This window comes from Pleuronectes platessa, chromosome 9 (assembly GCF_947347685.1).
Source record: "Pleuronectes platessa chromosome 9, fPlePla1.1, whole genome shotgun sequence".
NCBI lineage: Eukaryota > Metazoa > Chordata > Actinopteri > Pleuronectiformes > Pleuronectidae > Pleuronectes > Pleuronectes platessa.
In genome coordinates, this window is record NC_070634.1 from 9,757,687 (window position 1) to 9,781,936 (window position 24,250).

At 42.4% G+C, this 24,250-nt stretch overlaps 2 protein-coding genes across 4 annotated transcripts; one reads left to right on the top strand and one right to left on the bottom strand.

The window, feature by feature from the left end:
• Nucleotides 1-2,765: 2,765 nt before the first annotated feature.
• Nucleotides 2,766-18,552, top strand: pfas (phosphoribosylformylglycinamidine synthase). Of its 2 annotated transcripts, none has more exons than XM_053431213.1 (28): nt 2,766-2,945; nt 4,163-4,294; nt 4,457-4,592; nt 5,555-5,660; nt 5,777-5,975; nt 7,351-7,456; nt 7,581-7,721; nt 7,835-7,959; nt 8,725-8,853; nt 11,153-11,290; nt 11,549-11,677; nt 11,778-11,851; nt 11,943-12,099; nt 12,172-12,233; nt 12,737-12,898; nt 13,053-13,289; nt 13,388-13,618; nt 13,839-14,019; nt 14,126-14,209; nt 14,929-15,084; nt 15,399-15,518; nt 15,594-15,739; nt 15,828-16,032; nt 16,344-16,435; nt 16,514-16,628; nt 16,720-16,869; nt 17,026-17,166; nt 17,940-18,552. In XM_053431213.1, exons 2-28 carry the CDS (start codon nt 4,174-4,176, stop codon nt 18,248-18,250), a joined length of 3,954 nt encoding a protein of 1,317 aa, XP_053287188.1. In that variant the 5' UTR covers nt 2,766-2,945; nt 4,163-4,173; the 3' UTR covers nt 18,251-18,552. The 2 variants fall into 2 exon arrangements, with proteins under 2 accessions (XP_053287188.1, XP_053287189.1); XM_053431214.1 differs by having other exon boundaries at nt 15,828-16,026.
• si:dkey-183n20.15 (RING-HC_RNF170 domain-containing protein) lies at nt 18,546-22,509 on the bottom strand. 2 transcript variants are annotated; one of them, XM_053431216.1, is made up of 6 exons: nt 22,367-22,509; nt 21,647-21,743; nt 21,231-21,339; nt 20,518-20,591; nt 20,319-20,429; nt 18,546-19,379 (listed from the first exon to the last, which is right to left on the bottom strand). In XM_053431216.1, exons 1-6 carry the CDS (start codon nt 22,393-22,395, stop codon nt 19,032-19,034), a joined length of 768 nt encoding a protein of 255 aa, XP_053287191.1. In that variant the 5' UTR covers nt 22,396-22,509; the 3' UTR covers nt 18,546-19,031. The 2 variants fall into 2 exon arrangements, with proteins under 2 accessions (XP_053287191.1, XP_053287190.1); XM_053431215.1 differs by having other exon boundaries at nt 21,632-21,743.
• Between the last annotated feature and the right edge of the window lie 1,741 nt (nt 22,510-24,250).

Below are 24,250 nucleotides of genomic sequence, written 5' to 3' on the forward strand. Positions count from 1 at the left end.
ATTAAAGCTCCTCATGAAGTGGATACTCAGTGACCAGACTCAACCATCATTTTTGTTATTGACACCAACTCTCAAACAAAACGCTCGTGAACAAGATCCCCAAAAATCCTTTCATTCATTCACCTGGCTCACTGCCTTGGAGAGGACCAAGAAGGATTAGAGTTCCGTAACAAGGTCTCTGAGAAAGTAATTCAGCGTTTTCCAACAAGATTTAGTACGGAGCGAGTGCTCAGCCAATTTGCTAGAGACATTATTGATGAAGTGATGTGACCGCTTTAAAAAAGAACAGAGCCTCGTGAATCAGCAGGATCAGTCGACATCTAAAAACACACAGCATCAAAATGTACTTTGTGGTCTCTGATAGAACTTTATCTCAGTCTAATCCTTCTGTCTTATCCGAGGTGCCTGCAGACATGTAGCATGTATGTGTGTTGTGGGGCGGGGGGAATTCGGGGTTCAGGGGACAAACGTGCTCAGCGTCTGATACGTTGCTCAAAGATGTGACGTAAACTGAGACTGGAGGCCAGAGTCAGCTCTGGAGAGTGAGCTGGTCTGCCTCCGAGTCTGATCTGATCAGAACTGTGAGGGACGGGACGTTCAGCTCTGATCCTCTGTCTGTATCATGAGAAATATAAACAAGTGTTTGTCACGGTTTAAAGGAAGAGTGGTACGTGGAAGAGGGAAGGGTGGGATGAAATGTACATTGTTTTTTTTTGTACCTTGGCTTTAATTTATTAAATATATCTAAGACTGCACATCCTGACTCTCCCTGTGTGTGAGTGGTTCCACTCTATAATTTGAGTATTTCAGTCATGCACTCCCTGTCACGGTTAAGTGGTAAAGGGTGTGTATTTAAACACTTTTCTCGTCTGGATGACAAAGTGCAAAGTTTAGCCATCCACATGCACATTCACAGCACTTTCTTACGCAGCTGTCGAGGGGCAATGTAGGGTTCGGTGTCTTGCTTAAGGACACTTCAGCACGCAGAAGTCGGAGATCAAACTACGTACCCTCTCATTAGTGGACAACCCACTCTACCTCCTGAGCCACAGCTGCCTACAGCACCACAGTCAACATGATAACCAGTGTCGGAAGTAACACAATTTCACAAAACCAACCAACAACAGATCAATACCTAACCTAATCGAACAGTACACATCACTAAACAATAGCAATAACAAACAAGGACGTCTCAAACATCATTTTCATTGACGGACCGCAAACTGCTAGATTATTATGGTATGTCATATGAAGTGGCAGTAGGCAGTAGTATTCTGCAAAGTGGCCCCTGTTGCACCTTATAGACCTAAACATGAGTCCTGGTGGCTTTACAGTAAAGTGCAGTTCAGAGAGTGAGTGATATCACGTTCTATTGATTGGCGATTGTAGTGACCGTATATTCTGTTAAATACAATACATCAAACTAGTAAATTAATGTAAATGTATTTCATTACTGTATCCCTTCACTGAAGAAATGCATAAGTGTTTGGATTATCCTCCCTCTTTTTAAATATGTTTAGTGGGTCAAACAACATAGACTTCCCACCTTTTTTCAACAGGAACCTCACTGTATATCAGCAGTAAATTTTACAAACTTCTTTTTAATTTTACATTTGAAGGTGTTAGTGCTGTATCATAGTCTTCAATACATGTTCAGGAATGAAGTCATGATAAACAAATACTAAACTTTGTATTATTTCTCCCATGTTTTGGGGTCCTTACCATTCATGTGAACATATTTTTTGCCTCCTGAATGTGTTATCTTAAGGCCCTGTCCCAATTCCTCTCCCTTGGTCCTACCCCTACCTAAGAAGTGCCCTTTGCTGGTAGTGTCCCCTGCAAACGGAGCCACAAATTAAATCAGAAATGGGACGATGCTTCCACTTCAAGGCCACAAAACAAAGAGATAGGGCCAAGTGGTAGGCCTGAATTAAGAACGTCTTTGGAGAATAAAGGTCAAGGTCACTTTGGCCTCACAAAACATGTTTTGGGCATAATATCTCAGGTCTTTCTTTAGGTGGTCTTGTGTACAGAGAATTTCCGTGATCAGTGTCACCAGCCTGTCCTACCTAGCAACAGCTGAATGCGATTCAATTCAACGCAATTATTCCTCTTGGGATGCATTGGCCTTCAAAGCATCCACCTTTAGGAGCCTATGTTTCTCAGGGATGAAATGACGCATAGGCGTGTAAAAATTCAATGTGTAGAATTTAGTGACATCTAGTGGGGAAGTTACATGTTGCAGCTGACCTCACCCTCCCCTTTCAAACATGTGTGGTAGCTTTCAGTTGTGATTAAACTGTAGAGAGGACCCACTCCCGATGTAAATATAAAGTATTTAATACAAAAGGCCCATTCTAGGGTAAAGAAAACCAAAATTCGTACAAGTTAGATGAAACACACTAGTGAAAACATCAGTAGGATTATGTTATAATCAATTTCTACCAATATATTCCTTTTACCTAAATCTTGACCTCTAAAGGAGCCTTTCAGATGGGAAAGTGTTATCTCGCCTCTTGGATTTAAAACCCAGCTTCCAAAAGACGCAGCCCCTGAACTGAGACACAGTTAGAAGTTGCACTGATTGGTCGAGGAAAACAACCAAATACAAGGCTGATTTAAATGTAGCCACACTTTACTGACTAAGGCATGTACATTATAAATTATACCAATGACAAACTTGCTCAGCGTGTGATGAGGACAGTGACAACCCCCCCCCACAACAACATATTTCTAAAAGTCATGAGATCTTGCTCAGAGAGCAGCAGACTGTCGCGCATGCGCAGAGTTTTGAAGGCACACGCGGGTGTAGAGGTCCTCATCCTCTTCTGTGTTGTCCTGAGCCACAGACCTGCAGCGACCACCACTTCTTCCTCCTCCTCCTCCTCTTCCTCTGGTTCATTCATTCACTGAAGAGCAGCAGACCTTTCTCCAGGACTCCGGAGGTGAGACACACACACTCTACCTCACTGTCACAGAGGCTGACGCTCAGGCTAACTTAGCTAACTTTACTCACTAGCTCTCGGCTAACTCCAGTGCTAACTTTTCACTTTTTAACTTCCACCCACAAGTCGAGTCAGCGGAAGAACACCGTGCTAACATCCTGTCAAAGTCAGAGGGACTAGTTTTCTCAAGTTGATACAGAGGATCCGTCTAGTAAATATGAACCAGGTGACAAGTCAACCGTCACCTGGTTCATATTTAGAAGACAGATCCTTTGTATCATCCACATTGTTACTGTAGACAAGCTGTTTGATTATCGCTGTGTGTGTGTGTGCGTGCGTGCGTGTGCGCGCATGTGCGGGCCAGCATGCATGTGGTTAAGAACTAACAGAAAGCTCCTGACCGTGCAGTGTGTGACCTCCAACATGCACACAATCAATGAGCTAATAATCAGGAGGCTGACTGACTGACTGACTGACTGTGTGTGTGTGTGTGTGTGTGTGTGTGTGGTGATAGACACATGCTTTAATTATTATGCTGATTTAAACATCACATGGTCGCAGTAAAATATGAATTTTATTTTACTCTGGTTGTATGTTGCAAAGGCCTGAATGAAAACACAAATGTAAACTACAGTGATCGCTCAGACTAAATAGGATGTAACTTAGTTCAGTGACGATATTTGACTTCTTCTGAGACAAAACACACATTGAGGGTCTTCAGCAGTTGAACATGGCATCCAAGAGGCGGATCGGAAATATTGTGTTTGCTTTGATTAAATATGATTTAACTTGATTCAAAGATTGCTGAAGTCTTGGTTATTTTTCCCCAACCATGTAGACCCTTTATTTTGAAAAGTAAATCCTGTCTGCAGATAAATTGCGAGTAATCAATTGTCTATCACTTAGTTGTTTGAACTTCATGGTTTGACCACACTGAGACCTGATGGAGACTCTTCTGTGTGTATGTTTGTGGTGATACTCCAGGTTTTGCTACCATTCCATTAGGGACCGGCTATCTTGATTATTGATTTGTTTCAACCAATCGGTTGATCACCACTATTGACCTCTGACCTGTGTGATTCCTTGCTTTAGTTTAGAATATGTACTCAGTGAGACTGAGTGAATCAATGTCATCGACACAAGATGCTGACAATCTTTTTTTTCTGGGACGTTGGTGATTGATTTAATTAATGGAGTTGATTAAATTTTTTCCCTAGCTCCATCAGTCATGGCTGTGGTGCAGTTCTACAGTAACGAGGCTGTAAAGGGGCGGGCCTTACAGCGGGCGGCCAAGCTCTACCCGCAACTGTCAATCACCACCGAGCTGTGCTACAACGTGGAGCTGACAGGTGAGTGTGTAGCAGCTCATGGTTTAAGGCCGTGGACAGAAAAGCAGTTGATCAAATGCTGGACATATTCTCTAATGTTGGACTTTGAGCTTTTTCTCTTTCCATTTACCCTTTGCTGTGTTTTCCACCTCTGCCCCTCTGTCTCCTTGCTTCCTGCTGCAGGCTGCGAGAGTCTCAGCACAGAGCAGAAGGAGGTTCTCCTCTGGTTGTTTCGTCCTCCCCTGCAGTCAGAGCCTTTGTCAGAGGAGCCAAACCTCACAGAGGGCAGCGGCGAGAAACTGGTGGAGATTGGACCCAGGTACTGCTGCTCCCACACAGTGGGATCAATAAATGACCTGTGCTACAAGCTGTGGCTCTGGTTTTGTCCTACACACATTTGAAAACATATGAGTTGAAACGTGAAAATACTCTCACATACCGGTTTCTATATGTTGACCGCAAATGTTCATTCTTATGTTATTACTCTACTTTGGCATTAATTTGATCAAGTCTGAAGCCTCACTAGTGACCTCTGGAGGCTACAATGTTCATAACCATCAAATAAAACAAGCACCTATCCCTGCACAGAATTTTCTGTTCATAAGGTTATATTATTAGAGTTCCACGTGAGATTGGTAATATAGGAAAAGCTCAATGTGTCCAAAACCTTGAAGGTCTATCCTCTGAGGATCATACATGTGCTCTATAAATACCATAACAATCTGGACATTACTATAGTTCATATTTTTAGTAATGGTCAATATAGCTGAGGTCATAAAGCATTAATATTAATACTGAGCTACTTGTGAATATTTCTACTAATTGTAATGGAGATGTGAAGCCCTCGGAGACCCTCAAAAGAAAAAGATAAAAAAATGTACAGATAGGCCAAACTGATCTGCAGAATGGTTAAACGTCCATGTATCGCTAGACAACTATAGTCTACATCCCAGCAGCACAAACTGTCAGTCTTTGCATGTCTCTGCATGCTGGCCAGGATATGTACGATTATCTACGGGGGCTTATAGCATCTACTACCATTATAGAAAAGGAAGTAAAGGAATGCCAACTGGAAGATTATGTAGAAATCTGATCAGCTTAATCTGTCAGATAAACATTATATTTATTCTGAGGAATTCCATTAAAATAACTTGGAGAACCATTTACTTTTGAACCCATGGCAGTTGAAGAACACAGCTCCAGAGCAGAAAGGAAGATATTAAAGCCAAAGAAAGGGTTTGAATCAGATTTCATTGCTATCGTTGCTGTTTCGATCGTCAGGTTGAACTTCTCCACTGCCTGGTCCACTAACGCTGTGTCCATCTGCCAGAGCGCCGGCTTGACTAATGTCACACGAGTCGAGCTGTCACGCAGATTTCTAATCAAGGTTTGAACACACGCACACACACACAACACTCTCACACACTCACAGTAAACCGATTTTGTAGCATTGATTCAGGATTGTTTTGTCTCTTCATGTTTACACGTCTCTCTTCCCTTCAGCCCAGAAAGGAGGAGAGTGTGACAGACCTCAATGGAGATCTGAAGAAGCTGATTGAGTGTCTGTACGACAGTATGACAGAGTGTATCTACCAACATCCCATCACCTCCTTCACCGTGGACACCAAACCACAGCCTGTGTTTGAGGTGGACATCCTGGGGAAGGGTCGTGCAGCTTTAGAGACGGCAAACGATGAACTGGGTGAGACTGTCTTCACAGTTTCTCTTTGCAGATATTTCAGACTCGGGCTTTCTCCATCTCTGCTCTAACAGTTGTCACACAAATGAGTACTGAATTCACACTAACCTCTCTCTTTCTATAAACCTCTTTTCAGTCTTGCAGCTATCTGTGAGTACACTGTGTGTGTGCTGGTGGAGGTAATAATGTCCCATGATGCATGACATTATTACTTAACTCGTTAAAGTCACAGGACAGTGATGCTGCTGCTCATTATCTTACATGTGCACGTGTGTTGGGTGTGTGTGTGTTAAGTGAAAGCAAATGAAACCTATAAAGAGAGTATAATGGTTCTAAGTAGAGTACATACCTCCACTAAGGCCTCGCAGGACAGATTACTTTGTATAAACATGTTGAAACCATAGACGGTTTACAAAGATGGATGAGAAGTTTCTACATCCTCCCACTTTCCAGAAATGAACCAAAACCATACAGTGCTTCTGACGCCATTTGAAGCCAGAGTCTTTGCAGTAGCGATCGGGAACGGAGGCGTGGTAGCAAGGTATCGCCTATACACAGTCAGCTGTCAATCAAGATGTTTCAATCTGCTTTTAACTATTTAAAATCAAACTTAGCAGGAAAGTGGACCCTCGAATCAGTCGATACGAATTACCTAAAATAACAGAAACCATCTTTGAGAAAAATGTATTTGAATTGTACTTTGAAATTCAATCTATTAACCTGAAGAAAGTATGATTTATGGCCTGTACTGCACCACTAGGTGGCGATCAAGATGCTTCCCTATATACAGTCTATGGTACAGACTGACGCTGCCCATGTCGACAGAATGCGACGTGCACGCTTATTTGAATACACTGTTAATTCACCTCAACCAAGCCTCATTAATATTCACAAGCCGCTCATAATGGATGAGAATAATTTCCATTCATAGTTAATGGGCTCACTCAGGCTCAACTGGTCAATAGAGGACATGATTAAGAATGGCCTATGTGAGTCTGTAGTATCCTAATTGTCTGTAAGGATAAATTTTGCTTTCCCTGTTTTTCTTCCCCCTCCGAGTTAAACATGGTGTCTTTATTTTAGAAAGGAGACAAACTGTTATGATCATTTTAAAGCAGCTCATACTTTAAGTAATAATTCCTCAGCGATGCCAGTGTCTGTAAAAGTTCAGTATTGTTTATTTATTGTGTCTCTTTTCCGAAGAAGTTTGTAAATTATATAAATAACTGTGTGGGATTGTGTTTGTGTTGACTGATTCATTTTGCATCATGAGTGCTGACCTCTGTGTGGGTTGTCGTCTCCATTGCTGTCATAAGAAAACATTCAACATGTTTTTGTTTTTCTTTAAAATGTCATGTGCATGTTGTGCTTAATGCAGGTCTGGCCTTTGACTCCTGGGATCTGGACTTCTACACATCCATGTTCCAGAGGATTCAAAGGAACCCCACCAGCGTGGAGTGTTTTGACATGGCCCAGTCCAACAGGTGGGGTTTGTTGTCTGCAAATTTGCAGGATAGCTTTTTGTTGCATGCATGTTGCTCGGCTCTGTAGTTTTCAATCTGTGGTGTTCTTGTTCAATAATGATTTCTTTGCCATGTGGTGTCCCAGTGAACACAGTCGTCACTGGTTCTTCCGGGGACGGATGGTGATTGATGGGCAGGAGCAGAAGGAGACTCTTTTCAGTCTCATAATGGACACCCAGCAGCACAGCAATCAGAACAACGTCATCAAGTTCTGCGACAACAGCAGGTAGCAGTGGAAGCTGCACAGCAACCACAGATGGCGTGTGTGTGTGCATTTCACACTGTCTAAATGTGTTTATGTGTGTGTGTGTGTGTGTGTGTGTGTGCGCGCATCTCCAGTGGTATCAAAGGCATGGAACTGGAGTGCGTTTACCCAAAAGACCCATCCCAGGCCAGCTCGTATGAGACACGGCCCTCACTACGGCATGTCATCTTCACCGCAGAGACACACAACTTCCCAACAGGTCTGGACAAAAACATTATTCTTACCTGCTATATAAGGGCACTTTCATACCTCCCTTGTTTGTTCCAGACCTTTGGACTTTTCAGTTTGGTCAGAACCAAATAACCGGGTGTGAAAAGTGCCTCAGACCACGATTCAAAGCAATTGACTAAAAGTTAGACCGACCAAAAGAGGTGGTTTTAGGCCAGATCAAACAGAAACATAGTTTGGTTCATTTGTACCGTGGAAATATTTATTTGAATAGTTTAGACTGTCGGACCAATCTCAGTAAGTTGAGACAACATTAACAATAGAATAAAAATGAAAAAGTGGAAGCGGCTCACAGGATTGCTTGTAGTCCTCACTTCTGACGATATAATGTATGAATTACAAGGACACTCATTTTGCTGGTAGTTATACCATAATAATATTAGAGTGGTAATGAAACTAATGACGTGAACCAGTTATTTCATTGTCTCCATTCAAACAGAGACTACTTTTTTTAAGGCGGTTTATTAAAAAAATATCACTGAATTGACAACACAGCCACCTCCAAACCAATCAATGTCAAGTATAGGGAAACAGGGGATGTCAAAGTAACTTCTTTAGTCTGCTCCCCAAATTACAATGTGAAACAAAACCAAACCAGATTACATTTTTGCAATACAATAGAGACATAGCTTGAACCATGGTCCAGACTTTCAGGTGTGACAATTACCCTCAAGTGTCTTTTTTTCCTCACGTGTTGTACTCCCTATAATAATGTTCCACTTCCTCTGACATATAGGTGTAGCACCGTTCAGTGGCGCCACCACAGGGACGGGAGGTCGTATCAGAGACGTGCAGGCTGCTGGACGAGGAGGGCACGTCATCGCCGGCACTGCAGGATACTGCTTCGGCAATTTGCACATACCAGGTAAGACTTGCTTTATTTTCAAGAGTAATATTAACTCGAAATGTTCTCAGATGGATGCTACACCCACACTGCATGCACTCTACAATATATATATATATATACTATATATTAGAGGAATGATGGGCACTAAAATAATAAAACCTGTTTAATGCTATTGTAAATTACATTGTAGGAGCTGATGAGCATAATTTATATATTTTGTGTGCATATCTGTGGTGTAGCTGTTCATGTCAAAGCTGGAGAGCAACATGTGAAATTATAAGCAGGTTCTAACTTTCTCTAAATCCCTGAATAGAGGGAAAAGGCTCAGCCAATAGAAATGAAATCCACCAGCAGCAAAGAGAAATCCCAACAAAGTCACTTCAGCTGCTTGAATTCTATAAAGACCAATCACACACATGTACTTCATCACGACAGGGTTTCATTTATCGTTCAGTCTAAGTTCCATCATCTGTCCCCTCCTCTTTAGATGTGAAAGAAACTCAGTGTGTATCTTCAGGAGACAAGATGTCATCCATGGGTTTAATAAGTGTCACTCAAAGTATAAAAGCGAAGATATGTGCTGCCACGCCCACTTGCTCCAATCACTTTGCACTCCAGGTTTCAGTAAATACTAGGGCTGTGAAATGATTACAATTTTTAATCAAATTAATCACAGGTTTCTATGGATTAATCATGATTAATCACATTACCGATTTTTTCGGAATATTTTTGTGAAAACAAGATTTATGACATTTAACTTTTCTTTTGTGCTGCAACTCAGCAGTTCTTCAGCAGTTATCATTGCTTTTCCATATGGAACATTAATATAATCTTCATCCTAAACAGAATTCGGGCTCCTTAGCCATTGTGTGGTTGAATAAAAGTTTTTTTTTTAAATTAAACAGAAATTATTTGAGCTTCTTAGCCATAGGATGGTTGACATTTTTTATATTTTTTGTCACACAACCATTAACCACACCATGATACAATCTAATGCCTCTAAAGGCCCTCTTAGCTACTCGTTCTTTAGCCAGTTGGTGAGGCAAACTAACTTGTTCAAATTCTCTGACAGTAAAGCTGACCGCTTCTTTTGCACAATGTGTCCTGCGAGTGAGTCTGGTTTGTCGCATTCCACTTGAACGCCCCTCGCCGACCAACACATGCTTCGCGTTGCGGTGGTTAGGCGGGTATTGCTACGGTGAAACGATAACGTCTTCTCGCAGAGTGTGCATATCACCTTGGTTTTACTGAATGTTCGATCTTTGTTTTTTTGGAACACGATCTTCCCGTCCAGAAGGTCCTCAGGTTCATCAGAATTATCCATGTTGTTTGTTTGTTTGAATGGCAGCTGCCGTCTGACTGCATTAGAGCGGCGACTAGTGCAGAGGCGGCGGAATTGGAAGGTCCTTCTGCGCATGCGTTAAATGCGTTAAAAAAAAAAACGAATTAATCCTGTAATTTAATCATAACGCGTTAACGCGTTATTTTTCACAGCTCTAGTAAATACTTACCTACAGCATGCACCACTAATTCATTTTTATTTTTTTAAATGCTTAAAGTCAGCAAATTATGAAACTAGACAGAGATAGAAATATAAAAGTGGTTTGAACCTAAATTATTTATTTCTCATAAAACCTAGTTAACGAAAGTAAAAACAATAATATCCTGTATTCGCACCTTAATCTGCCTTCATACCTAAAAGTAATGGGTCCTATCCACCCACTAAATTTGGTGGATATCGGTTCAGTAGTCTCTGTAATCCTGCTAACAAATTGGTGGCTGTGTCTCAGGAGGTAGAGTGGCTTGTCCAATAATTTAAAGGTCCGTTGTTCAATTCTCAGCTCGTCCAGTCTGCATGTTGAAGTGTCCTTGGGCAGGACACTGATATTGCATTGCAACGTCATCAATCTAGGTAATTTGTTATTTTTTTGATTGAGAGACGGGACATGTTATATGTCAGTCGTCTTTAATCATGCCGATGGCCATTGTGCCTGACTGTAGGGTACATCTGTGTGTCATCAGCAGAATGATGAAGAGACATCATGTCTACTAATGATGTGACCCAGGGGACCTATGAATAGAAAAAATATCCCTGAGCCTCACTTAAACTACTGAAGTGATACAACGGAGACACAGAAAACCTTGGAAAGTCCTTATTCATAATCTATGCAGCTTATCCTTTGAGGATAGCAGGGGGTTGGGGGACCGGATCCAATCCCAGAGGTGGGGTACACCCTGGACAGGTCTCCAGATAATGATCCGTGTTTTATCAAAAATAATTCTCCGCTCAGTCTTCTCTGACTGTCGTCCTCCTCAGGTTACGTTCTCCCCTGGGAGTCTGAAGGAGAGAGCTGGGATTATCCCTCAAGCTTCGCCTCTCCGCTGCAGGTGGCCATCGAGGCCAGTGACGGAGCGTCAGACTACGGCAACAAGTTTGGAGAACCTGTCCTGTCAGGTAGGAAACCCGCTCGACATATACTGAAGAATTAAGTGACAGCTCATTCTTTACTGGAATCAACACATGTGACAGTACTGATCGGCACATGCTACAAAAGCAAAGCAATCATAATATGTTCACTATTTTAAAATTTGATTTCAGAACCACAAGCAATGTGTGTTACTCTATAGTTAAACAATCAGCTATGAGTATTGATACATTTTTTCTTCAGTCCACTGTTTCATCATATTCTCTACATCATGATTCCCTTTCTAGGTTTTGCTCGCTCCTTTGGGATGCGGCTGGCTAACGGCGAGCGGCGAGAGTGGGTTAAGCCAATAATGTTCAGTGGTGGTCTCGGTTCTATCGAAGATTCAGATGTAAAGAAAGAAGGGGCAGAGACTGGTACAATTTTAGCAGAATGTCGAAACATTTGTTGAATTAATGCAGTGCCTGTATTTACATCAATAACCTACACCTTCCCTCTGCTGCCCTGATCCAACAGGAATGGAAGTGGTGAAGATCGGAGGGCCGGTGTACAGGATAGGAGTGGGTGGAGGAGCGGCCTCCTCTGTAGAAGTATGTGCATCATATTAAATCACACCCAGACTGTCAGTGAATCCAGCTGGCGTGGACAGCTCAGTGTATATATTCATATTTTGGTTTGTAGGTGCAGGGGGACAACTCCAGCGACAGGGATCTGGGTGCAGTGCAGAGAGGAGACGCTGAGATGGAGCAGAAGATGAATCGAGCTCTGAGAGCCTGTCTGGAAAGAAGCAGTGGGAATCCAATCTGCAGTATACATGATCAGGGGGCCGGAGGAAACGGTATGAAACATGAGGCTGTTATTTCAGCATTAATACAAAAGATGAGGTACTGAGACATGTTCTCATCTTCAGGTAACGTACTGAAGGAGCTCAGTGAGCCAGCCGGAGCTGTGATCTACTGCAGCAGATTCAAGGTAATCAGAACATGAACACATCTACAAACATGTAAATTGGGTCGGGAAATGTTCATGAGTTGCTGAGTCAGATGTATTCACAATACCAGGACGATTTCTTGAACATTCAGGTGAGGAGTGGCACCTGGGTAGAGCCCACAGGAGGCAGGACATGATTTTTCTTATAGCACATCGACATCGGGTCAGCCCTTATTACTAAAAGCATTCAAATCTCGTTGTCTTTTACAAGACAAGTTGACATATGTCAGCATCTTTTATGTGTATGTCGAGATATTTATATTCTCTTTGTTTTTTTTCAGTTTAGCGTCCATTGAACGTTAGAAACGTCATTCACAAATCCACTCACGCTAAGAATATCCTGCTGTATTCTCACTCAGACATTTTTCAGACATTTTACTTGCACAGAAATTTAGAACTACAGCCTTGGATCAACAAATACACATTCTGCTGTTTCTCAGTTAATTTCACTCTTCTTTTTGTCCTCTTCCCTTGCTGCTGTGTAGAAAGGTGACCCCACACTGAGTGTGTTGGAGCTGTGGGGAGCAGAATATCAGGAGAGTAATGCTCTGCTGCTCCGCCCTACGGACAAGTCTTATGTTGAGAGGGTGTGTCGGAGGGAGAAGTGTCCCATTGACTTTGTGGGAAACATCACTGGAGATGGCAAGGCATGTTTCAGTTGGATCAATTCCATTTATACACACCATGTCCCAATATATCAGCTTCAATGATAAGTGGTTACTTGGCTGTAAAACCCTAGGATTCATATTTAGTGAGTTTCCAGTTCAGCATAATTTATTTCTGCCTGCATCTCCCCCACAGATTGTCCTGGTGGATGATGAGAAAGGTAATGGTGATCAGGCAGACAGAGGGCGCTGTCCTGTCGACCTGCAGCTGGAGTGGGTTCTGGGAAAAATGCCTCAGAAGGATTTTAAGATGGCGCGTTTGACCCCAACCCACAAGCCACTGGCTCTTCCTGCTGGGCTGACGGTCAGGGATGCTCTGGATAGAGTTCTGCGTTTGCCTGCTGTGGCGTCCAAGCGCTACCTGACCAACAAGGTGTGTGTTACGTCCCCATCTCACTCTCTGTCCCTTCAGAAGTAAATTCGTGCAGACAACATGTGACTTTTCTCATTTTCCCTCTGTCCCTCTCTCAGGTGGACCGGTCTGTGACTGGGTTGGTTGCTCAGCAACAGTGTGTCGGGCCTCTTCACACGCCACTGGCTGACGTGGCTGTTGTTGCTCTCTCAGCGTTCAGCACAGACGGAGCGGCGACAGCCATCGGGGAGCAGCCCATTAAAGGGCTGGTGTGTCCTGCAGCAGGGGCTCGTATGGCTGTGGGAGAAGCTCTGACCAATCTGGTGTTTGCTAGAGTCACAGCGCTGAAGGTGAGCAGATAACGGAGAGCATGAGAAAAGTCAAGGAATCTGTCTCTGTCAAAACCCAAACAGTGGAAATTCATGAAGTATTTCCTGCATAAAATATTAAACAAAAATACATAATATTATCCTCAATTTATAAAATAATGTAGATTATGTAAGAAGTGTGACAAATATCCAATGACTTCAATAATGTTACCAAATAAATGTCCTGGACTTGTGTCTTCAGGATGTGAAGTGTAGTGGTAACTGGATGTGGGCTGCCAAGCTGCCCGGGGAAGGAGCTTGTTTGTGGGAGGCCTGCAAAGCAATGTGTGAGGTCATGGGTCAGCTGGGAGTGGCCATCGATGGCGGCAAAGACTCTCTGAGTATGGCGGCTAGAGTTGGGAAGGAGACAGTCAAAGCTCCAGGTACTCTCTATGTGTGTGTGTTTGTGTATATAGAAGTGTGTCTGTACTTGTGTGTGTGTGTGTGTGGGTAGAAGTGTGTTTTCACTTAAACTCGGTTTTGTTTCAGGTGCTCTGGTTATCTCGGCATATGCGGTTTGTCCTGACATCACGGCCACTGTGACGCCCGATCTGGAGGATCCAGATGGCAAAGGCATGACACTCACAGATACAAGATATGTGTGCATGAACAATTCGAACAAAATGAAAATTCAAGTCTTGTTACCAAAAGTTTTAGTTTAAACAGAAGGCAGAACATGGAACAATGGAACACACTATACAAAATTTAAAATGATCTTTATAATCCATTGCTTTCTCTCTCTAAAGCCTAATTATGTAGTTTATATACCTAAAACTGTTTTGTTACTTTGTCTTCTTTGCCTTTTCTGGGGGTTGTGTATTTTTCTCTGCAGCTGTTTAGAAGACTGTATCGAGTTGCTGCACCACAAGCACAAATATAATAGGAAAAGCGTCATGTTGACATAACAGTTGGTAGTGTGCATTTACCAATCCATAAAGCATAACTGCAGATTTACACAATGATTCACATCCTGGGGGTCGCTCGATGATTGCTGGAGATCACCGAATGATTTTTGAGAAAAGATTATATAATATATGTAAATTTAATTGTATATCTTATAATAACTTTTAAATGAATGTAAGAGTAACATCATGTGCTTTAAAATAGATTTAACCGAGTGTGACTTAGTCAGAATTTAGTGCTTGGACAAAACAAAAATAATGAAGAATAAAATTGCAACAGTCTGATCACACTGGTGGTTGTGACTTGAAGAGGTCAAGAACCACTGCTCTAACACACACCTGACTAACTGACTAACAGACGTCCTCTGACCCTTCATCCTCTGTCTGCAGGCGTGTTGTTGTGGGTTCCTCTCAGTCCAGGCCATCATCGTCTGGGAGGCTCTGCCCTGGCTCAGTGCTACAGCCAGCTGGGAGATTGCTCCCCTGACCTGGACCATCCAGCACTGTTCACTTCCTGCTTCAGCACCACTCAGACTCTCATACACGGTCAGTCTGCAGTCAGTAAAGCAGAATCTACCATTAAAGAAGAAAAAGTGTAGCCTTGTGTACCATTCCGTCTGTGAGAGCTCTTTGCTTTATTTTCATACGCTAGTCAATAAGCCTTTTAGTGCTGTATGAACACTGCCACCTAGGGGGTTTACTGTGTATTATCTGCATTTTTAGGTTGTATTTATTTCATTTTTCAGAAGTTAAGTACATCAGATGTTCAATCTTAAGTGAATTTGATGTAAGTTGTTATAAAGTGTGGAAGTAAAACATTTTAGTGAAAACAGTCATGAAGATAATTTTTTTTCTTTCAGATCGTCTGCTGAGTGCGGGACATGACATCAGTGACGGAGGCCTCATCTCCTGTTTGCTGGAGATGGCATTTGCTGGAAACCGTGGAATTGACGTTGAGTTGTCATCTGGAGGAACTGGAGGTACGTGAGTTTGTTTATCCCTTTAAACTACAGATTATAAATAGTACAAAAAATCATGCATCTTTGTCTACACAGTCATGGAGCTGCTGTTCAGCGAGGAGTTGGGTTTGGTTCTCGAGGTGTCACAGACAAATGTAGAAACAGTGAGTCAGAGACTCGGCGATGCAGGCGTGCAGTGCCTCCGCATCGGCAGAACCTGTGGCTTTGGACCGGAGGCTGTGGTGAGACATCATCCTCGATATGCATCTGAAACCATTTCACTTCATATGCGATGAGAGTCATCTCCTGTTTCTCTCACTGCGTCTCCAGGTCAGTATTCGCGTGGACGGACAGGAGCTGCTGAGAGAGCCACTCCCCAGCCTCAGAGCTCTGTGGGAGGATACAAGTTTCCAGCTTGAGCGACTGCAGTCCAATGAGCTCTGTGTTGAACAGGAAGAGTCGGGGCTGGCCACGAGGACGCAGCCCTACTTTAAACTCTCCTTCAACCCCTCGGAAACGCCTCAGCTCAGTGAGAGTAAACATAACTGATAATAATACTTTATTATTTAGTGTATCCAAGGCTCCAAAGGAATAACTATCTTCATGATCAGTTCATGGATTAGTTATTTTTTGTATCAATTTATCATTAGTCTCTTAAAGTCTAAATAAAGACTAAAATTGGGTCTGACCAAAGGTATTCCTAATAATATAAAGAAAGATCTAAAGAATTACCATGATTATCGGAGCATTGGAGTAGCTATATACAGAAATTTGTATATAATATATTCAAATTAGCGTTGACAAATTTTGTATTAATCATAAATCTGTCTTTGTCTTGTGGTTCAGCTGCAGCATTGCCTCGTGTAGCAGTGATCAGGGAAGAAGGCAGTAACGGAGACAGAGAGATGTCTGTCTCTCTGTACATGGCCGGCTTTGAGGTAGGTGTGAGACACAACTACCTGCATTAACTGGCTGCACTGTATGTTTACCGAAGCGATGTCTATATTTGTGTGTAGGTGTGGGACGTCACAATGCAGGACCTGTGCTCCGGCTCCCTGACCCTGGAGCGTTTCAAAGCTGTTGTGTTTGTCGGTGGATTCAGTTACGGAGACGTCCTGGGATCTGCTAAAGGTAAAGAACCACACAAACACACACACACATCTCCAGAAAACTGTGAGACACTGATTTCATCCTGTGTAACAACGTTCTCCTTTCATGAAAGGTTGGGCTGCCACAGTTGCATATAACCCCAAAGCCAAGGCTGAGTTCGATCGCTTCAGGCAGCGGGACGACACACTGAGTCTGGGTGTGTGTAATGGCTGCCAGCTGCTGGCCTTGCTGGGCTGGGTGGGAGAAGGCAAAGATGGAGCAGGTATGAGAAAAATACAGGAAAAGCAATGATAATATACCACTGCAGTAGTACATTGTAACAGTAAGTGAAGAAATTAATGTTGTCATCACTGAGGAGCATTTTTACAGCAGTTACCGGGCCTCACACAATTGTTATTGTTTTCCATTTTTACCCCAGAGTCTGAGGTGGCGTTGACCCATAATAAGTCTGGCAGGTTTGAGTCGCGCTTCGTCAGCGTTGGGATCCAGGCTTCCCCATCCATATGGCTCAGAGGCATGGAGGGCTCCGCTCTAGGAGTCTGGGTTGCACATGGAGAAGGTACAGTCAGGAATCTGCTGTAGATTCAATAATGTACTGACATACTTCTTAAATGGTCATAAATATAAGAAAACTGCTGTGTGTGGTTCTAAGCCACCAGTATAACCTGATGTTATGTCTATAAACAGATTCTATATGTGAATATGCAGAAGAGGGAAAGGTTCTCTAGTTTGACTTATCATGTCTGGGCAGGTTCCCACAGGAAAACGGTCCATGTTGGGAGCAAAAGGCCTGCTATGATCTAAACAAATCAATGTTTAGATCATAGCAGGTCAGAGGTGTCAGCTGAGTCTGTGCTAGTGGGTGTGTCAGCGTATTTCAGAGAGACAGAAGAGAATGAGCAAGAATTTAATGAATGAATGGATATATATCATTTAATTTAAAATGTAATAAGTGCTGAATCATGGGTTCACTGAGAGGTTGACAGTCTTAGGAAGCTCTGGCCGATGGTTCCTAAAGGTTACCAGCTCTGAACCAGCACTCGGTACACTTTGGTGGAAATGGTGTAAACAAAGACCAACATGGAACTGATAACTGCACTTGGCTTGTCTGCAGTAAAGTCTCTGCCTGTAGTTTGTTTGCAAATGTAACCTGCTGAAAGCTTGAGAAAGCCTATTGGATCATAAGTGAGCACAAAAAGCTAATCACTGTGACAGTTGACCTTATGCAATTACGGCTCAATCTGCTGACTCACATGTCACAGGGTCAGTGTGTTCTGTAATCCACAGTTGTGTTTTATATTGATTTTCCCCAAACTGCTTTCCTCTCCAAAGGGCTGATGCAATTCCGGAGCTCCCAGGCTCGAGACCAGATTATTTCTGGAGGCTACGCCCCCCTGCGTTACCTTGACGACCTGGGTTGTCCGACTGAAGAGTACCCTCTGAACCCTAACGGCTCCCCGCAGGGTATCGCAGGGCTCTGTTCCAGGGACGGCAGACACCTGGCCATGATGCCCCACCCGGAGCGTTGCACCCTGGGCTGGCAGTGGCCGTGGGCCCCGAGGGACTTCAGAGCTTCTCTCACACCCTCTCCATGGCTGCGCATGTTCAAGAACGCAGCCGCCTGGTGCAGCAACACACACTGATGATCATTCTCTGTTGCTTTCTAGATAGTAGTGTCTCTGTTGAGTGTGTGGACTGAACCTTTGTTCACTTAGTCAATGTGGTTCTTCACTTTTTTACTTACTGTGGTACTTTGACTGTTTACATTATTAACAATACATGCTGTAATACTTAACTTTGAGACTTCTGTCGATTCTGTTTTCACTGCACAGGAACTCTCAATATATCTCACTAATGTGCCAGTGGATCCAGTGGACATTACCAGTGTTGCTATGCTGAAACCCAAGAAACTGAACGTGCAAATAAACACATAAAATATGAAATAAAACAATAAATATTCTTTATTTTACACTTACAACAAACCAACAATATAAAGGATTTTCGTAGATGTCATTATTCCAGTATTGACATGAACGATTTTCTTCAGCTTGCTGAAAGAAGGTGAGGGGTTACTTGCTGCCCAGTTAGAGGAGTATAACAACACTTATGTCAGGTTATTTGTATGTCAAAATGCTAAGAAACAAATGTTTTAAAAATATAAATTGAGCAATAATGTACATGAAGATTTTTTTAAGCAAAGCTGAATCATCACACTGCAAATCCTTATATTTTAGCTATTATGTCACCTATGCATGACTGTAAACAGTTGACAGACAGGCCTGGAGACTGAGACACATTTTGACACCTTGACTTTTACAGTCAGTGTTGATGTCAATATCCCTGCATCCACTAAACAACCATCCGCGGCCAGAAGGTTGAAATCCAACACAAGTTCATGTCAAACAGCTCGACAGCAGCGTCTGTCTACAGCGAATCCCCCATGACTCCTCGAGAGGTCGTAGTGTTCGCTGAGTGTCCTCCTCTCTCTGACACCATTTGCTGGTTGATGTTGATAATGCAGATGAGAAGCAGGATGACCACCACCAGGTCATCCAGCACCCCAAGCAGTCCGCAGAGGGAGGGGTCTGACTCCAGGGGACTCGCTGATGAAGGGGAGACTGGGTCCAGAGGAGGGGAGGAGATGGACATCACCGTCCCCACACAGCACAGGGCCACCCTGAAGAAAAACAGCCACACAAGACTTCCCATGGTGCCGAGGCTCCGAGCGAATAACTGCAGGAGGAGGGGCGCGTCACACAGGTAGTCTGTTACCTGTCAGTGGCCAGAAGAAGAGAGGAAATCATGCCGAATGAATTTATAGATCATTCAAATGTCACATATGCCTTTACTCTATAGTATTAAAAGAAGCTATATCATTTATATCTGCAAATTTGAAAGGCTCAAAATCTGCAGTAAAGGTAAATGGTCTGTACCTACATAGTGCTTTTATAGTCTTGGTGGCCTGTCAAAGTGTTTTACATTACAATTAATTGCCATTCACACATGCATTCATAAAGTTCATCTTTGGACAGCACTATTTCTGTGAGGCGTAATTCGGGGATCAGTATCTTGCCCAAAGGCACTTTGGGGAATTCAGTTGGGGAAGACTGGGATCGAACAGCCGACCTTCTTTACTCCGATAAAGTAATAACCGAAAGTAAATTATGATGCTAAAAAATTAGAATAATAGGTCTCATTTAAAATGAATTTATTTGGGTTTTTAAAGAGTTATTCCAAACCTGTCATCTCAAAATTCAGCTGCTGTACTTTACAGTGCACTTTAACATCCCCTTTTAGTGAAGAGTGCTACCATATGTATTAATGTGAAGGAGATGTATGTGGGAAATAAGTACCGTTAATATTTCAAAGAAAAAAAATCCCCAGTTGGGTAACAAGGTGTTTCAGTACTATGTGTGTTCACCAGACACTATTGTCTGGAGGGTGGTGGTTGTCTAGGACAGTGAATGGTTGTGGAGCTGTAGGTGGTACTCCAGTTACCACACCTATTATAACAGGACAACAGAGCAGGAGTTCCTTATTTCTATGATCTAATCTGATGTAACCTTGACTTTTACACAACCAGACAGGTGGAGGATGGAGAAGAGGGAGAATTACTGTGGAAAGAGAAGTTTCAAATAAAACACTTGTTTCCTGTTAGCTGGATGTGTGTGCTGTGTGATGTCACGTCTGAGGGTTGGGTGGAGCACTGACCCGTCGTGGAGCTCCAGAATAACGTCTGTTGTAATCTGTGATTTCCCCAAGCACTTCCTTTGACTGTCGGTCTGATCGACTCTCGTTAAATAGATGGCACAGCGCGCTGACCTGTAAAAGGCACATTTTAACTCCATGTTCACACTCATTAGGAACTGACTGTTCAGACTGTGTTTACATTTGAACATGTTTTCTGTACCTTCTGTCTGCAGAGTGGGCAGCTGATAGCGTCCAACCATGAGCCATGTCTCCAGTAGGCGATCAGACAGGGAGCTGGAGAATCAAACACAAATCAGAACCTTTTAATCCACATTTCACTATTTACACTATATGATACCTATGATAAAAATGTCTTTGTTTATCGCCATAACCCAGAGTCAATCAATGAAGCCATAACACAATCAAATACTCAAGACAATTTTGGACATTTTTCTTCCTCACAAAAATGTGAGAAGTGACTTTCATGTTATGTTTGTTAACCTCCAACTAAATTAGAAATAGCAGTTCCAGTGGTTTTGGAGAATCCCGAAATGCTTTACAAAGATTATATCATCTAGGTGTTACAAAGTCTTTAGTCAAGGTTGCATGAAGAGTCCAGTACAGACCACTCCAGCCTGAAGTAGCTCAGCAAAGTACACAACGTTCTTGGTGTGTAAATATACGTGAAAAGCTGATTGAGGGGCAGAGTTGGGAAACATAAGTTGACTGAGAGATTGGTTTCATATCAATGTTTTGGACACACATCTGTAGCACGATGATGCTACCTCAGCCAAGGAAGCAGACATAAACACGGGAGGTAACCGATGAGCGAGATCAATGACAAATAAATAAATCCCTTTTCATACAGTAGATGATGGAGTGAGCAGGTGCATGAAGGAAAGTGTGTGGGTGTGTGTGTGTTTAATCTCATACCACAGAACAAATGGCCACAGTTGGTCTGCACGGGGAAGCTGGCTGTCTGCAGACACACAGGGCAGTGTGTGTCTTGATGACCTGTGGATGAGCAGAACTCTGCAGATTCCTGTAAAGTTTAATAAAGAATCAAATAAGGAGATAAGTCTGGGGAGCAGGAATTTTGACGATTGCGAGCTCTACAAATCTCCAAAAAGCTTTGAGGATCCTGAACGATTTCCAGTGTAGTACAGTAGATACACAATACGTGTGCAGGGACTTTACGTTAGGTCTATGTAAACAGCAAGACCTTTATCAGTATTATCATTATGATGTCACTGCCTTTGTATTTGTCATTTTTCTCCAGTACCTTCAAAATAAGATAACATTTGGTACTGTGTGTAAGTAAGTGAAGCTTTCACCTTGTGGCAGCTCACACACGGAGATGCCGGCTGCTCCTCTGTGCAGACAAAAGCCCCGGATGATCCGGGAAGACCCTGACCCAATCGACCCTCTGAGAGGAGACAGTTCGATCTGCAACGTGACATGACAAGATGACAATGATAATAAACACCTTAGATCCTACGTATCAGCTAATGAGGTCATACTGACACAAAACTATTGATTGGTGAGATAAGTTTCATTGTGCTCAGCATTTTTTTTTCTGTGTGTGGTTTACAGATGTGGATGCTTTGACTACAGCCCTTTCGCAGATATGCTACTGTGAGCTGATGAACGTGCTGCACCCACCAGAGCTTATAATTTCCAAATGGAAAGTGAATTAATGCAAGAAATAATACAAGGACGTTAAATAGGTTGAGCTGGCATTCATTTTCATTTGGCATTTTAAACAACAATCATATTATAATTTATAGATATCATCTTGTCAAATTATGAGTCAGTTACTGAAACCCATAATCAGTTGAAGAATACTCGTATTTGTTCTGGCATAAAAATATGTTAAACTTCACATTTTATGGGAGTTTTAGTCATTAAAAACACTTTGAACATCTTATGTTACACTTAATCATTTACTGGATTACTTCAGACCATTGAGCAATGATTTGGGTTTTCAAGCTACAGTATTTTAAACACCTGAGGTGAGGCGACTCTGTTTTTCATGAGATCAAAACGCAAACTCATAAAGTGAGACTCACCTTGATTGAGATTTGTTGTGCGGCTGCATAGCTGAACTACAGAAGCAGCAGGTGACAGAGAGTCACTGTCTCCTGGAAGGAAGTGAAGTGCAGCCTGCCTGCATCACTGAACAAAATAAACTGTCTTCCTGTTAATAATCAACTGCACCTTCCAATATCAGCTCTTCCTGCTTAAAGGGACCAGTGGTGCAATGAGATCAGTGAGGCAGCGCTTTGTGCACCAGGGAACACAAATACACACTTTTCATCAGATTGGGATGAAGTGTTTTGTGTGAAAGTATTTTAGACCTAAAGAAAACAATATATTTCTCACATCGGTGTGGTTAGAGGAAAACTATCTGGGTCACATGACTCGTCACAAGATCAAAGCTGGAAAAGAACAGTCCCGCTCAGTGTTAAAGTAGGTTACATCTGACTGTGTTGATCATTTACTTAAAGTTTACTCTGCCAACAACACAACTTCACATAATTGTTCCCTCACGATAAACTATTGGTGGTGACATGCATGTGGCTGTCACTGACATTAACACTATGCTGCACCCAGGGCTTTTCAGCTGTAGATAATAACCCCAGCAACAGAAAAGGAGGCTTGTCATAGATCTAGGCAGATGTCTCTAAGCAACAGTTTCTTAAATAGTATCACATTGTGCCATTCCTTTTCTTTCTAAATCAGGTGTTGGGTAAAATTATATACTCAAAATGGAGCAACAAAGTTTCCAACTCTGTCGTATTTGTATTATTGTATCAATTGCAAATGTCAGATAAAACTCTTGTGTGGTATCTGACAGCGAGTGAGGATATAACTTCACGTAATTCATCATGACAGCTGAATTGCGGAAATATCTTGGCAAACGTCCACTCAAGCCCTTCACCTCACCTCTGATAGGAGCTACAAAGAGGGGGGAGGGGGGGGGGGGGGGTCATCATGGTTTAGGTCATCTAAAAATAGCAGCCATCAGTCAGTGAGGGTCAGGGCCTCTGAGTAAAGAGAGGAGCTCACCTACTTTAAACACAGGACTGAAAGATACTCACCAGGCCACATGTGTCTCAGGTCATACACACACTTATTTTAAGAGGCAATCTGCTCAATAATCACACAGTTCTTTTCTGCACAGGCTGATGTAACAATTCCTTCTGATGAACTCAGCCAAATTGAAATTTAACGTGTTACAAGGCCACATTTGCACGTGACACTTCGGAAATATGGAATTTTCCATATTCTCTCCTCAAGGTGACAAGTGCAAATTTGTTATCTTAAATATGACTAAAGCCGTATTATTGGAAATAAACTGGAGGATGTGATTTTCAATTACTCACGCTGCCACATGCGATATATAAAGGGATAAGGTGAGCAGGTTTATGGGGATGAATAAATAAATGATTTACCCTCAGGTGAGGGTTGGCACGCCACCATGGTTTTAGTGGCTATCTGGGAAAAGAGTTGATTGTAAAAAACACTTTGTTTTTCTAATCATTATAGCATCTAAAATGGGGTTAAAAGAGATTAACTTTCCAGTTGTATTCAATTTATAACCCCAAAGCTGACCCATGCAAAACTGACCAGGCAAGATTATCTCTATGTGCTGGTAATAGGGGGAGGTTAGGTTGTATACTTTACTAAGATGGCGAAATTTAATATTGATCCAACTGCAATTTGGATTTCACGTTGCCCGGGTCAGTGCTATTACTTGGCAGACGAACAATGTTTGTTTTGTCAAAACTGTGACAGAACAAACATTCTTGAAAAAGCATGTTCAATGCTTTTTTTTATATATATAAATGTATCAGTGAAGGGCATTTAACCAACACATGAAAAAAGATTACCTATCTTTCTTTGGGAAAATAGCATCATACAATAGACCTATTGTAACTGTGCACACTGTT

What these genes read in the sequence shown, in the direction of transcription:
- pfas (XM_053431213.1), top strand. Translation starts at nt 4,174, where the DNA reads ATGGCTGTGGTGCAGTTCTACAGTAACGAGGCTGTAAAGGGGCGGGCC. An exon ending in GACACACAACTTCCCAACAG is followed by an intron (nt 7,960 to 8,724) that starts GTCTGGACAAAA and finishes TCTGACATATAG; the next exon opens with GTGTAGCACCGTTCAGTGGC. An exon ending in CTGGGTTGCACATGGAGAAG is followed by an intron (nt 17,167 to 17,939) that starts GTACAGTCAGGA and finishes TCCTCTCCAAAG; the next exon opens with GGCTGATGCAATTCCGGAGC.
- si:dkey-183n20.15 (XM_053431215.1), bottom strand. Translation starts at nt 22,395, where the DNA reads ATGCAGCCGCACAACAAATCTCAATCAAG. An exon ending in CACAACAAATCTCAATCAAG is followed by an intron (nt 21,744 to 22,366) that starts GTGAGTCTCACT and finishes GTCACGTTGCAG; the next exon opens with ATCGAACTGTCTCCTCTCAG. An exon ending in CTGTGGCCATTTGTTCTGTG is followed by an intron (nt 20,592 to 21,230) that starts GTATGAGATTAA and finishes TTGATTCTCCAG; the next exon opens with CTCCCTGTCTGATCGCCTAC.